The sequence below is a fragment of the Saccostrea cucullata genome, unplaced genomic scaffold (genome assembly GCF_032062105.1).
Source record: "Saccostrea cucullata isolate Sc308-1 unplaced genomic scaffold, CSIRO_AGI_Scuc_v1 ctg973, whole genome shotgun sequence".
Classification (NCBI taxonomy): Eukaryota; Metazoa; Mollusca; class Bivalvia; order Ostreida; family Ostreidae; genus Saccostrea; species Saccostrea cuccullata.
The window spans coordinates 134744-149845 of NW_026935523.1; the positions used below are offsets into that span (position 1 = coordinate 134744).

The following is a 15102-nucleotide window of genomic DNA, read 5'->3' on the forward strand; positions in this document are numbered from 1 at the left end:
GTCGATTTCTATCCGACGAGGCTCATTTGTAATTCTATTGAAGTATTAACTAAACTACATGTAATATTAACAGTTACTACTATTTTCAAATATTTTTCACTATCATAGAAAAGAATTATCACCTTTTTAAACTCTGACATAATTTTAAGCCACCTCCAAAGAAAACATTATATCATCTGCCCTTCCTAAACATGTACATGATTTATATTTATTTTATCTATTTATTTTGATAGATATTCCTCTCATATCACTCAAGGTAAATGATGTTGAATACGGTACTAAAGTGATAGTAGAGGCCAGTGTGGATGTTGACATTTCTTTTGTCATGTGGCTAAAAGGTATTGGGCCGAATGGACAATTCATCATTTTGGAAGATACTCCAAACAAGACAGTGATAAAAAGAACAAGGAATATGCTATCAATACAGATACAAAATTTCTCAGGAGATGATGAAGGTTTTTATCAGCTTGTAGTGGCATCAGAGAATGCAGTTGGTAAAGAAGGATTCATGCTTTCTACAGATAAAGACCGACGTAAGATACGAACATGTATTTCTGTTGTGCCGATTTCCTTTCTAATTGTTAATTGCATAAATATGGTTACACCAATTAAACCAATGATATGAATATCTGCATTACATTTAAGTTGGTATGCTACTTGTAGCTTTGTGAGATTGTTAGATTAGATTAAAAAAAAGATTAGTTTTCACGATTTAATTAAGACCTGCCTCCTTTTTGGAGCCTTTACTGTGTTGAGTATACTTGTCCGCTATCTTTTTCTCCGAACGCATCTTATCCTTGTGCCTCTACATTAGCCTCTAGCCTCTTCACCGTTCGAAGGTACATTATTCCTCAAAAAATATTCGCAAAAAAACAACATGGCGATTTTTTTAAGTATCAAATAAAAACGACATTCATGTTAAAATTCATCAATTGTTGAGTTATTTATTTATAGTTATATATCTAATATATTTGTAACATCTTTAATGACCTAAAACCTAATTTGAGGGCGAATTAATGTTTTCGTCTGCTTTTTCTTATCCATCAATGTTTTTCGACATGACACGCAAGTCGAAAGAAATTAGTGATGTTATAAAACTGGGTTTTTTTTATTTAAAAAGCTTGAAGTTGCCCATGTATGATCGAAAAACAAAAAAGGAGGGAATGGACATGCTGCTTCCAAATGAAAATTTACATATTTAAACTACAACTGACGACTGTGATAACCCCCCCCCCCTAAAAAAAATCCATGTATAATCCATGTATAGACAAAAATTTAGCTATTCTTTCAACATTTTCTTGCTTCATATCTTCACGCCATGTTCAAATTTGGAACTTTCTAGATTGTTCGTCGTAAATGCACTGAATTCGAGCTATCGTACGTGTGCATTTTGCTACAATGCTAAATACATTTAGGTAACAAATTCTATCGTTAAACTGGGTCGGAGGGACAACATGATATCAACGATAAAAAGGGTTCTGTCTACGTCTGTCCCCAAAATATTGCAAGCTTTGTACATTGTCTGACTTCTTCACAAGAGTGCACATTAAGTATAATTCTTCCTTAGTGGAAATAGAAAGTAATGATGTGTATCTTTTTTCAATGCAATATCTATTTTCTCCCGATCAATCATCTGGTAATAGTAGGAATTTGTTTTCGCCTCTGACCTGCATGTATGCACAATTATCTTGATTTAAGAAAAATAATAACGAAGCATTTAATTAAGATATTGATCCAGATAACTTTAACACTGGTTTTGTCCGTATAGGCGCAATTTTTTAAATTTATTTTATCTAATTAGTTAAATTCCTTAATATGTCTAAATTTAAAAAAATCAAAATTATAAAATGTAATGCATGAAAGTGCTCTACCGGATTTATCACACCGTGGCAGTTACTATAAAATAGAAGTTTCTCACTAATTTTATCTGGCATTAGATAATTTAAAAATAATAAACAGGAAAAACACGATGACTTTTCATAGCTTACCCTTTCGGCGTGGAAATAAACTGAAAATATAATGTACCTGAGTGTCAAATCGAAGAGCCTTCCCTACCAGAAAACTGACACTTATTTGCTCCTCTCTAATCAACACACCGCCTTCCTGTGCGATCAACACGCCCTCCCCCTTCTCGTCTTTCCCCCTAAATGACACCTCGGCCCGTGTGTGTTCACCAACAACATACCTGAACTGCTCTCTCACCTTGTGCCAAACCGTATCTATTTTCGGGATTCTGTTCATACCTTGTGTGAACTACACTCATTAAAAATTGTTTCTAAATCAATTTAATAATTTTACAATTAACGGTTTTTAAAAAAGCATTTCCTTGCTTGAATTAAAAAAAAATAATAATAATAAAAATCAATTTAATGAAACAAAATCTCGTAACTCAATCCTCTGATTTATTTTATTTTGTACGACGTTACCCTAATGATTATGTAAATAAGTCTTTTAATAAACTTAAAAAAAATGTACTGCACTTTTGGTACATGAACTTTCGCATCATCGGGTTTTCTATCGGATCACCGGGTTTTCATCAGGTTACAGACAGAATTAATTCTAGGAAACAATCTCTTTGACCGTAGAAAAGATTGAAATAATTCTAACATTCTTAACTATGAAAATTTGCTCGCGTTAATTTTTTTTTTACAGTATTTTACTATAAATAAAGAAAAGAAGTCTGATAGCGCCTTGTCCATGCAAAACGAATAAATGTATTGCACTGAATCAATTTATAGTATTTATCGATTTCATTCCATATACGTTTATAACTTTATTTAAGAAGTCAATATTGTTTTTGGCTATTTTGTTAAATCATGTTTACCTAATTTTCAATTGGTTACGGACTTTCAACATCCCGCCCTTCGAATATGCCTTATATAAGATTACCGGGTAAGTCTTAAATAATTTTCAGGGATTAATAATTAATAAATGCATTAGAAACAGTACACACAAAGTTTAATAGCAATGATTTATAATTATGTGGTCGGAAAAGTCGCATTTCACTCTTTTAATATTTGTTTATAAATTTCTGTGTATTGTATTTTGAAGTAAAAAAAGTACTTTATCATTCAATGTTCGTTAATTAATACGAGCTTTGAAGTGTCTGATATATAAATGTTTACATATACATAAGTGAGAGCTTAGCGTAAACGTACATGTACATGTGCAGTTGTAGCAGATTCATATTCCGTTGACACAGTTTACATGTATTAATGCAGAGCGTCATTATATTAACAATTATTTAGATTTCTACTCAGGAAATTAATTTGCTTTTAACTATACGAGGGCCGTTCAAAAATTACGCGAACTCTGCTATTATTAACTCTTATAGACGTCATATAGTTATGATATCTCATAGAAATATGTATCTTAAAGGGTCCAATAAATTTTGGACAAAATTTCTGTATTTAAAAAAAAAAATCATCTAAAATTATCGTTGTGTTGATATCGCTGATGGAGAGGTATAGAGTACGACTAAAAATTTGAAGCAAAAGCATGCGAAACCCAAAATTTAACTCATTCATTTTCTATAATTCGCGATATTTTTCGACAATTTTCTAAAATGTATCTTTAAATTGTTCTATTATCATGTATTTAGATTTCTGACGTGATATCTTAAGTACTAACAGAAATATAGTAATTTTTTTCTGATGTGATTCCCATGAAAACGACTGTGAAAATGACGTCTCCTGAATTAACGGCGCACCACACTTTTGTTAAATTATGTGTAATGCTCGAGATATCGCCAACATAGATCAAAATTATGCATAATAAAACATGAAGTAAACTAGGGTATTTGTGACATTCGTCCACAAATAGCAAATTGAAATCTTAGACCTATATAAAGGCTATACGCGAGGATGGGAAGAAGATTATGGAGGAAAGATTTATCCGGACTGTAAAGAACGTGATTAAGAGTCACCAATATCACACTATAAGATAAGATAAGATAAGATAAGATAAGATAATATTTATTTAAAGTCGGGTACATCAACTATATCTACACTATATCTCGTAAATACCTGCAGTTTTTGATTTAAAAAAAAGAATATTCTTTACTTGTCTAGTAGATTTTAAGCTTGACAAGAAATGGTGTTTGGATGTTGAGTATATAAGGTAACTCAAATTGTACAGGTACTCTTGGGAAAATGTTGAGAAAATGAAAGCTCAATCACAATTTTTCATAATGCCTGTGACGTCGAATTAAGATTTTCCTGCTCCGTGAGTTAATGATATGTCCTGAAAAATCACTCAAAATTCATACCAAGTTACAAAATTTTGATATGAAATTTTGAAGACCATAAAATTAAAGATTCTTTTATAATATGTGTGACATTTTGCCTGATTATGTCGTCAAATATTTTCTCTGTGCAACAAGTCTGCGTAATTTTTGAACGGCCATCTTATATTTCTTTGAAGACGATTTCTTTAGACCTTTCTTTCGGCCGGTCTTCTACATGTATTTTTTCCCTAATATTTTAATATTTAATTGCGAATTTTGCATACACCTCAGATTGTAAGCTTTAGACATTAAATGCAAATATTTAATTTATTGCGCAAATTTCTTCCGTGAAATAACTTAGTACTTGTGGATAAATATATTAGGTACAAATGTATACATTTGTTTTTTTTTCCATAAATAATAAGTCTAGTTAAAGAGTTTCATAAATTTATAATAGCACCCATGAGAAACGGCACATAATTATGTAAGGGATTTTTGTGCAACAAATACATGTATGTTGAAATAGCCATTATTAAACGAGTCATAGTTCAACCTAAAGATGAGAAATTCAACATTTACTACATAATCTTAAATTCACACCCTTGAGTAGAAATTTTAAAAATTACAGTCTCCATTTCATAATAATCCATTTAATCATTGTATAAAAATGTATTTAAATAAACAACATTTTTTATTATAATAATTAATTGTACTTTATAATTTATATTTGAAGCTTTGCAAATATCTAATTAAAATATCGCAGCAACCAAACAAAATAATTTTTTCGTCTTGTCAGAAAACATTCTGCATTTTGAAACAATCCTATCAGGTTTTGCGTTTATCCTATCGTGAAAACCGTTTATCAGGTCTATTGTGTTTTGCATTTATCGTGTTTTGCGTGTATCGTGTTTTGCGTTTATCCTATCGTATCGAGCGTGTATCCTATCGTATCGTGTATCGTGTAAAGAATAACGATACAGGTCCTGTATACCTATCGTTTTTTAAAGCTAAAATATATTTATAGATCATTTTGCAATTAGAAAATGCATGGCTGATATTCCAGCTCGCTTTTTCGCCAAAAATATTGAAGTTCAAATCAAGACCCCCGCTTGTAGGGCGCGGGGCCACAATGGCCGAAACTCCTCCGAAACGACTTAAGATATTGAATTAAGATTTTCAGTGAAAGTAAGGGCAGAATTGTAGAGTTGCGGGCTGATTTCCGAATCTTTCTAGTGCAAAAGGCACCGAGGCTCGAAAAAATGTCTCATAAACATCTCACAAAATTTTACAACTTTTGTTTCATATCTTCTCATCTCTTCTTAATTTGTAAAGACATATTGAACAAAAGTTATGCAGAATGAAAAGAAGTATCACATGATATGAAGAAAAACGGGGCTGACCCCTCAAATTAGGGGCTTATAGGGGCCAGAAGTCTTTCATCTTTAACTCTTTAATGATCAATATTTTGTGATTCATTACAGAAGCAAAGATGTTCATATTAACGATTTGCAACAATATATTATATGCCTTCGTCTTTCATCATGACTGAAATGTTTTGCTCAGTAAATGCTCATTTACCCTGTATTGAAGTAGCGAAAAGACACAACACCAGGCTGTATTGCGAAAAATTTTACTCAAATTGAGATAAAATTTTTTAAAATTATAAAACATGTAAATACATACATGTAAAATCCAAAACTATGATATACGATTACATAATCAACTATAACTAAAAAAAACAACAAAAAACATGCAAAAAACCCTTCAAGGTAACAAACACATAATCTCCATCATACAAAAATACAAAGTAAGCTTGGCCTTGTCAACAGCCCACTAGGAAAGAGAACACTTTCCTACAATATATTATAAGATTTTGATCGTATGCTACGTAATTAGGGGACAAAAGGGGCCAGAATGCCAAATCGTTGACGCTTCATATCTCGAAAATGGGGGATATTTTGTAAATCAATATTGAACAAAAGATGGCTAAAATAATGTTCTAAACAATATGCTTATTTTGAATTTTTGTATAATGGCCCCATTAAGGACTTGAAAGGGTGGCCCCTAAATATTTATATTAACCATATCTCAACAACAAAAAGAAATCTCTGAATAGGTGTTGAATATAAAAAGTCTTTGAAATCACAAGTCCTTTCGTTTGATATCAAGAAAAAAGGGCTGGCCCCTCAAATTAGGGGCTCACAGGGGCCAGAAGTCTTTCATCATAAACTCTTTAATGATCAATATTTTTTGATACAATACAGAAGCAAAGATGTTCATATAAACGCTTTGCAACAATATATTATAAAATGTTGATCATATGCTACGTAATTAGAGGTCACAAGGGGCCATAATGCTAAATCTTTGACGCTTCATACCTCGAAAAGGGGGAACATTTTGTTAAGCAATATTGAACAAAAGATGGTCAGAATAATGCTTTTAACACTATGCATACTTTGAATTTTTGTGAAATGGCCCCATTAAGGACTTGTAGGGGTGGTCCCTAAATATTTCCATTCATCATATCTCAAAAACTCAGAAATCTCTGAATAGGTGTTGAATAAATAGTCTTTGAAATCACAAGGCCTTTTATTTAATATAAAAAAAGGGCTGACTCCTCAAATATGGGGCTCAGAGGGACCAAAATTGTTTCATCTTTAACTCTTTGATGATCAATAATTTGTTATACATTACTGAAGCAAAAAGTATTCATCTTAACAATTTCCAACATTATATGAAATTTTGATCATATGTTACGTAATTAGGGTTCACAAGGGGCCAAAATGTCAAATCTTTGACGCTTTATATTTCAAAAAGGGGAAATATTTTAATAAGCAATATTTAACAAAAGATGGTCAGAACCATCAATTTTTGTAAAACGGCACAATTAAGGACTTGTAGGGATGGCCCCTAAATTTTTCCATTCATCGTATCTCCAAAACGAAAAGAAATCTCTGAATAAGGGTTGAACATAAATTCTTTAAAATCACATGATATTTCATTTGGTATCAAGAAAAAGGGTCAAAAGTCTTTCATATTTTTTTACGCAATAAGGGGTCACAAGGGGCCAGAATGTCAAATCTTTTATGCTTTATATCTCGAAATGGGGGATATTTTGATAAGCAATATTGAAAAAAAGATAGTCAAAATAATGTTTTAAAAATATGCATACGTTGAATTTTTGTCGAACGGCCCATTAGGGACTTGTTGTGGTGGCCCTTAAATATTTTCATTAAGCATATCTCCAAAACGAAAAGAAATCTCTGAATAAGAGTTGAACAAAAAATCTTTAAAATCACAAGACCTTTCCTTTAGTATCAAGAGAAAGGGGCCGACTCCTCAAATTAGGGGCTCAGAGGGGCCAAATGTCTTTAATCTATAACTCTCTAATGTTCAATATTTTGTAATACATTACTGAAGCAAAAGTATTCATCTTAACGATTTGCAACAGTATTTGATAAAATTTGGATCCAATGCTACGGAATTAGGGGTCACAAGGGGGTAAAATGCTATATATTTTATGCTTTATGTCTCAAAAAGGAGGACTATTTTTTAGGATACTTTAATGCCACTCTCTTTTAACGAATATCTCAGTCAAAATCACATCTCATCTTATCGAGAAAATCAACGGAAGACCTACTCGTTGCTCATCTAGTTATTATTATTATTATTATTATTATTATTATAATTAATATACATGTCTATATGAACATCAGAAAAACGCTAATTAAGCAAACAAAACGACAGAAAATTCTTATACCATACCAGCTGTCGAAAAATACTCGCAACGAGATCTCATCTAGTTGTTATTATTATTCTTACCGATTTTTTGCACGCAATTTCTCGTAAACTACTGGGCCAATTCTCATGAAACTTTCACATCTGATAGGTACTGAACTGAATCTTACTGGAATTTTTTTTCGTTGACGCTGTCACTTCCACTCGTGAGATATGGACAATTTTCTGATTTTCTGATTTTAAAATACAATTTTTTCTTGATTTAGTAGCGAAAACTGCTTAGGATATGTATTGAAGATTAATTGGAGAGGATAGTTCATGATTAATAGCGTTGCAAATTCGCCTTTTTGTGCGTCGTCAATACTTCCGGTCGATACCGGAAGCGAATTCAAAAAACGCAATTTTTCAACTTTTCGTTTTCGTTTTTAATATTTTTGTTTTAGAATTGAGTAGGGACTCTTTTGCAGAAGCGAAATATGTAATTAGTTTGATAATTGAAAAAGTCAATCTTGAGATATTTGCATTTGAAAACTCGAAGCGGCGATTCCAATGGCCGAATGGTTAGGGCGTTGGATTGTCACGCGGTCGACCCTGGTTCAATCCCCCGTGTGTCCAAAAAATTTATTACTTTTTCTGCTCGATTTTTCGATATTTTTTTAATTTTAGACAATTTGCAACTATATATTATAAACTTTTATAATATCTAAGCATATCTTACGTAATAAGGGGTCTAAATCTTTGACGCTTCATATCTTGAAAAGAGGAATTATTTTGATAAGCAATATTGAACAAAAGATGGTCAGAATAATATTCTAAACAATATGTATACTTTGAATTTTCGTAAAACGACCCTATTACAGACTTGTAGGGGCGGCCCCATAATATTTCCATTCGGCATATCTCCACAACCAAAAGAAATCTCTGAATAAGTGTTGAACAAAAAAACTTCAAAATCACAAGACCTTTCATATGATATCAAGAAAAAGGGACTGACCCCTCAAATAAGGGGCTCAGAGGGGCCAAAATTCTTTTATCTATAACTCTCTAATGATCAATATATTGTTATACATTCCTTGCGTAAAAGTGTTCATCTTAACTATTTGCAACAATATATGATAATATTTTGATCATATGTTACGTAATTAGGGGTCGCATGGGACCAAAATGCTATATTTTTTATCTTTTCTCGAAAAGGGTGAATATTTTTTAAAGCCTTATTGAACAAAAGATGTTCAGAATATCGTGATAAAAATGAGAAACATGAAGAAATGAAGAAAAACTTTATGTCATTCTCTTTTAACGAATATCTCAGTCAAAATCACATCTCATCTTATCGAGAATTTCAACGAAAGACCTACCCGTTGCTCATCTAGTTATTATTATCATTATTATTAATATACATGTCTATATGAACATCAGAAAAGCGCTATTTTAGCAAACAAAAAGACAGAAAATTCTTATACCATACCACCTGTCGAAAAAAACACACAAACTTAGGAGCATTGAAAGCTCTTGATTATAATGACAGGAGTGTTCATATAATTGTTATTTCCTTGCTTTGATCTTTCAATGTGCAAAAATGAACGAGATGAGGTTAAGATTTTAATTTATGTTATATTTTCCAATGATTTAATATGTTAACAATACAATGCTACTGACACGAAGTCGATATAACTATACAACACAATAATTAGATATTTTTATTATTACATCATGTTAACATTATTTATGATTCTCTCCTCATGAATACAATTTAACCATACGTAATTAATATATAAAATACGTTAATATTTTCTGTTTCCCCATAGAATAGCTCATATTTAGTGTAAGTATTTAAGTTAGGCTGAGAGTTCACTGAATAAAACATCTGAGAGAAAATATGTCCTAAATGTGATGAAATTGAGCTTTGCAGCATTATGTGTACTTTTTCATAATTGCTTACGTGATCCTAATGCATTTTTACTGTAAATGCGATAAAATATTTCGTTTTGCGTTTTGCACTATTGGTATTGAGATGCCTGATATGCTTAATGTGTGTTTCAGACATGCAAGAACTCGTGTGTTATTTTGTACATACAAGTAGTTCACTAATGCTAATTAATAATCTATTTCAGAATGCGCACAGGACAAAAATGTAGTACTCAAAGAATTCTTAAGATGGTTTCGTGTAAGGTACCCGCTCATGAAAATCGTTCATCTCTACATGGGAAAACAGATGTTACACGATGGTTTGAAAGATGCTTTTGTCTTGGTCATTGATGAAGTTAACATTATTGATGAAAGAGAATTCGAATATTTTGGAGAAAGTTTTGCCATTAACTGCAAACTATGGAAGAATACCTCTCCTGAATGCATGTCTGTTTCCAAGTTTGAACATGACCATCAACATAAAATAAACAATGCTGATTTATCAAAAATAGAACAGTGTTTGAGAACGAATTCGCGTTCCCTTTTCGAGGAGCACTCAAACCTAGAAATAATAAGTGGCTCGGCAAATAATTCAAAGAAGAATGGAGAAAACATTTCTTTTGAACCTAGTATTGTACTGTATTGCTCATGTAAAGGAGTTGTACCGTATGAGGAAAAGGAATTTCCTAAAGAAATTGATGGAATAAAAACAGACGTGAGAGAAGGCTTCTTTTACTTATTTCCGAACGACGAATATTTTAAAAGAGCGTCTGAGGTGCTTAATCCATTAATGATGGGAGCAAGCATAGGGAGGAAAGGTAAACAAAATATAATTTCAAAAGTAAAAAAAAATGCATTCTTGTGTTATCTAGAAAAAAAAACAGATGTAATATAAAAAATATTCCAACACAGGGATCTGTACTGAAGATGAAGCTAATATATTAAAGATAGCCCGACAATTGACATATTAAGAATATTAAGAATATTAAGAATATTAAGAATCACATACAAATAAATATATTCTAGGGGGCATAAAATAAAAGATATCACTAAGTCTGATACACCTGTATTTTACTTAAAAAGATGTTAATGGTAATCTAACAACCAAGCTCTATGATAAACGCGATGACTTTAACTCTTCAATCGCCAGATTCCCTTACTTATAATTATTCTATGTCACGACAGCCTATGCTTGATAAGTGATAACAAGATTGTTGTTCTATTTACAATTTTATATTAAAACAAATATGTACAAATATACAAAATGAAAAATTTAAGAATTTCAAAATGTCTATTATTAGTCTAGGACCACACTCCTGTAGCCGTCCACGTTCAATCCTTGTTACGGGTACCACGCCCTTGCACTGAATGTCACGGCGTCCTCGATGTCCCACGCCAATCCAAAGCGTATTAAGCGTCCACAGTGCTGACTAAACACATAAAACCACGTTTCTGAACACATAGCCCCGGCCTAGCGTACCACACACTCGTGTTGTCGCCTAGGTTACACGCATGAATAAATATGTATAGGAACCTTCAACAAATATGCGTAGATATATATAACAGCTTGACCCCAAACATAAAAGAAATCATAGATGTTCACACATATAATTGTTCACACATACAGCTTTAACTAATATGTATCACACCGTTTCGTACGGCGAAGCAAAATAATGTACAATATAACGTTATACTCTGAGTAATAACCTATATTATTACTTTACGCTAAAAACTCACAGCATGTGCACGTGGTAATATTTCCCGAATACAATTCAAACACTTTCTCTCGTGGATAAAAATAAAATAAGCTTTATTTATATAACACTACATTAATTTTCAATATAATAAATGTTAGTTAATTGCACTTATCCTGATAGGAGATTCAGTCACCACGAATAAAAACATCTAACGCTCCATGGACATGTGAAACTACTTTCACTGGTCAAGAAAAACGTGCGCTACACAAGACAAACCTGACATCACCTTATATAGCGACTGGCTGAATATATAAATCACCTGAGCGTCGCAATAGAACTCATTGCAGGATAAACACTAAATACAAATAAAGGTCAATACAGGGCAATGCTAAAATAGAGAATAAATATACATGTAACAAAATCAACTTTGATTGTGACATTCTATTCTTCTTTTTCTTGATAATCAAGGCAGGTGTTTACTCCTCCATGACACCTGGACCCACATTTGGTTTGTAAGAGGTCCGTTGCTCTGCTCTGATTCGTATTGTTTAAAATTAACTTTTGACCTGAATACTGTTTTTTATCTCAATTTTTCATGAATCAAAACAGTGTATTTTCAAGTTTCTATATGCAGGATTGATCTCTGGGAAGCTAAAAGTAACAGACTTCCTTCAAATGAATAAATAATGTTTGAATATTTGTTTCAGATGAAAACAAAATGGGAACTCTTGGTGGTTTCGTCACTTCAGGAACAGGGGAAATAGGATTTATTACCTGTGCCCATGTTTTTCATGATTTTTCCACAAGCAATCTGCCACCGATAATACCCTTTGAAGTCGTACAACCGTCTTACGCTTACAGAAATACAAATGAAGTTTGTGGTGAACATGTAAAATCCATATTTCAAAATTATCAAGAAGTTACAGTAGATGCATCCCTTGTAAAACTGAAGGACCGTGTTCCCCAGCGTGGACTTTTTTCAGAATTGACGGTTAATGACTTATTGGAAACTGGTAATTTTTCCCAGAAATGATTACATGTTTAGCTACAATCTAAAGTTTGAAATTATCATGAGGATATTATTTTTTTCATTTGTACGCCCAGCCATGAATATGGCCGGGGCATGTAGTGTTTGTCATATACATCTTCCGTCCTTCCGTCCTTCTATCCTTCCGTCACTCTTTGCGTTAAGCTTTATTCAAAGATCAATTTCATAGAAACTATCAAAGATATTTTCATCAGTCTTTAAAGACTCATAGATATCGATGAGAGCTATGAAACAACATTAGTATTTTTTTTACCTTGACATTTCCTTTGACCATGACCTCACTAGTTAAATTAGTGTTTAGCTCAGTTTTAACCATACCATTCAAGATGGTGCTATCAAACTTCACATGTGTACACATACTGATGAGAACTATTCAACTGCTTCACCATTTTTGAACTTGACATTTCCTTTGACCTTGATCTCAATTTTCTTTAATTAGAATTTAGCTCAGTTTTAAAGATGCCATTCAAGATAGCATATTTTAAACTACATATTCTGATCTATACTGGAAGGAGCAATTATACTGCATCAACATTTCTTAAATAAGTGTTTATCTCATTTTTTGAGAAACCTTCTCAGATATTTTCATCAAACTTCATATGCTGATAAATACTTATGAGAGGTATTCAACTGCATCAACATGCTTGACCTCGATCTTTCCTTTAACTTTGACCTAACTTTCCTAAATTAGTGTTAAACTTCTTATGCTGATACAAACTGATGTAAGCAATTCACCTACATCAACATTGTTGACCTTGACCTTCAAATTGTGCGTTTTAAAAAAATCATTCAAGATTTTTTTTATCAAACTTTATGTGCTGACACATATTGATGAAAGATATGCAACTGCATCGACATTTTTGACATTGATCTTTGCTTTGACCCTAACCTAACATAATTAAATTATTGTCAAACTTCATATATTGACATATTATTGTAAGCGTTTTAACTGTTTTTAAATTTTTGACCTTGACCTTTCATTTGACCTTGACATCACTTTATCAAATTGGTGTAATTCAACTGAAAGAAACCATTTATAATAATTCAACTTCATATGCTGTTACAAACTATTAAGAGCTTTTCAACTGCATCAACATTTTTTGACCTTGGCATTTTTTACCTTGACTTCACTTCAAAGAAATTAGTATCAAACTTCATATGATGATTGAAGCTGATGTAAGCAATTCAAATGCAGTACTATTCAGATCAAATTTCGTATCCTTATACAAATTTTCATGTTGCATTGATAATATACACTCGGCGGGGCATTTATTTATTCTTAGTTTCATTTAAACTTTTTATCAATGAACTTACACCCTTAAAATATCAATTAATTTGATATTATTTTTGATTAGGGTTCAGAAAAGAAAGAACTCCAGAATACTCAACAGGAGCAACACGTGATTATCTCAAACCGCAAAGTAAACGCACAAACAGTTGTATTAAAATTGGGGCAAGAAGTGGACTAACAAAAGGTACCTTGAAGTTGAGTGGAATGGCTGCCAGATGTCGAGGTGTAGATCTGCATCTAACAAATCCACCAACAGGGAGACCGTGTGACTATCTCTCACAACTCGAAATTATGGGGACGCCATTACAGCAGTTTGCCGCTGCCGGAGATTCGGGAGCTCTTGTTTTTCAAATAGATCCTCCAAACAGTGAAGAGGAAGACGATCATCTGTATTGCATTGGAATGGTAGTTGGTGGAACTTCTTTTCATTCAACTGTTGTTACTCCAATCGAACCTATTCTTAGATTGTTAAATGTGAACATGAAGGTTTTTCACCAAGAATTAATGGACCTTTGAAATTGTTGCATACACATGTAGGAAACGTTTTACTACTTTTTAGTAAAAAAAGATTTCTGAACTTATAGTATGTCTTTATTGTTATGGGTCAGAATTACCCGAAATGCCAGCAAAGATCAATAACACAATTTAAACTTAACAATAATTTATTTACAGTAATATATAATAAATATATCAAACATAAAGTACAAACTTAGTAAGAATCTAAAAAATACATACATCAGAGTGTCCGTTGCTGCACACAATGTCCCAGTGAAAATATATATCCCAGTTATATCTCAATAGTGCGTATTCGACAAAGTATTTCTATGCATCGATTTGACAGGGTATTTATACAGTAATATAAATCTAGAATATTCTAGAAATTTTTAAAACATGATATTACTGGAACAATCTGGACATACACAAAATTTAAGAATGTTCTAGATAAAATGACCGAACATGTTGACCACTCTGGAATGTTCAAGAAACTGAATGTTACTAATTATATACATAATGAAATAATACACATATCACAACACCTCCCCCCTTAAAAAGTTTGAATGTCAATGAAAACTTATATTGTAAAACATGTACATTAATACAAAATCTAGCATGTTTACGATATTCTTGACAAGGCGTCTGCAATAACATTGTCTTTGCCTTTGATATGCTTAATTGTTAAGCTGTATTCTTGTAA

General features: G+C 32.2%; 2 protein-coding genes across 2 annotated transcripts in view; both read left to right on the top strand.

Annotated features, from left to right (window-relative positions):
- LOC134243099 (uncharacterized) overlaps positions 1–1535 on the top strand; it is an 89225-nt gene extending 87690 nt beyond the window's left edge. The window contains exon 12 of the mRNA XM_062725314.1: positions 234–1535. Coding sequence (XP_062581298.1) covers positions 234–625 — 392 coding nt within the window. The 3' untranslated portion in view covers positions 626–1535. The remainder of the gene's footprint in view (positions 1–233) is intronic.
- An 8546-nt stretch (positions 1536–10081) lies between these two features.
- Positions 10082–14459, top strand: LOC134243087 (uncharacterized). The gene is made up of 3 exons (XM_062725307.1): positions 10082–10689; positions 12276–12581; positions 13972–14459. Exons 1-3 carry the CDS (start codon positions 10146–10148, stop codon positions 14421–14423), a joined length of 1302 nt encoding a protein of 433 aa, XP_062581291.1. The 5' UTR covers positions 10082–10145; the 3' UTR covers positions 14424–14459.
- The last annotated feature ends 643 nt before the right edge of the window (positions 14460–15102 follow it).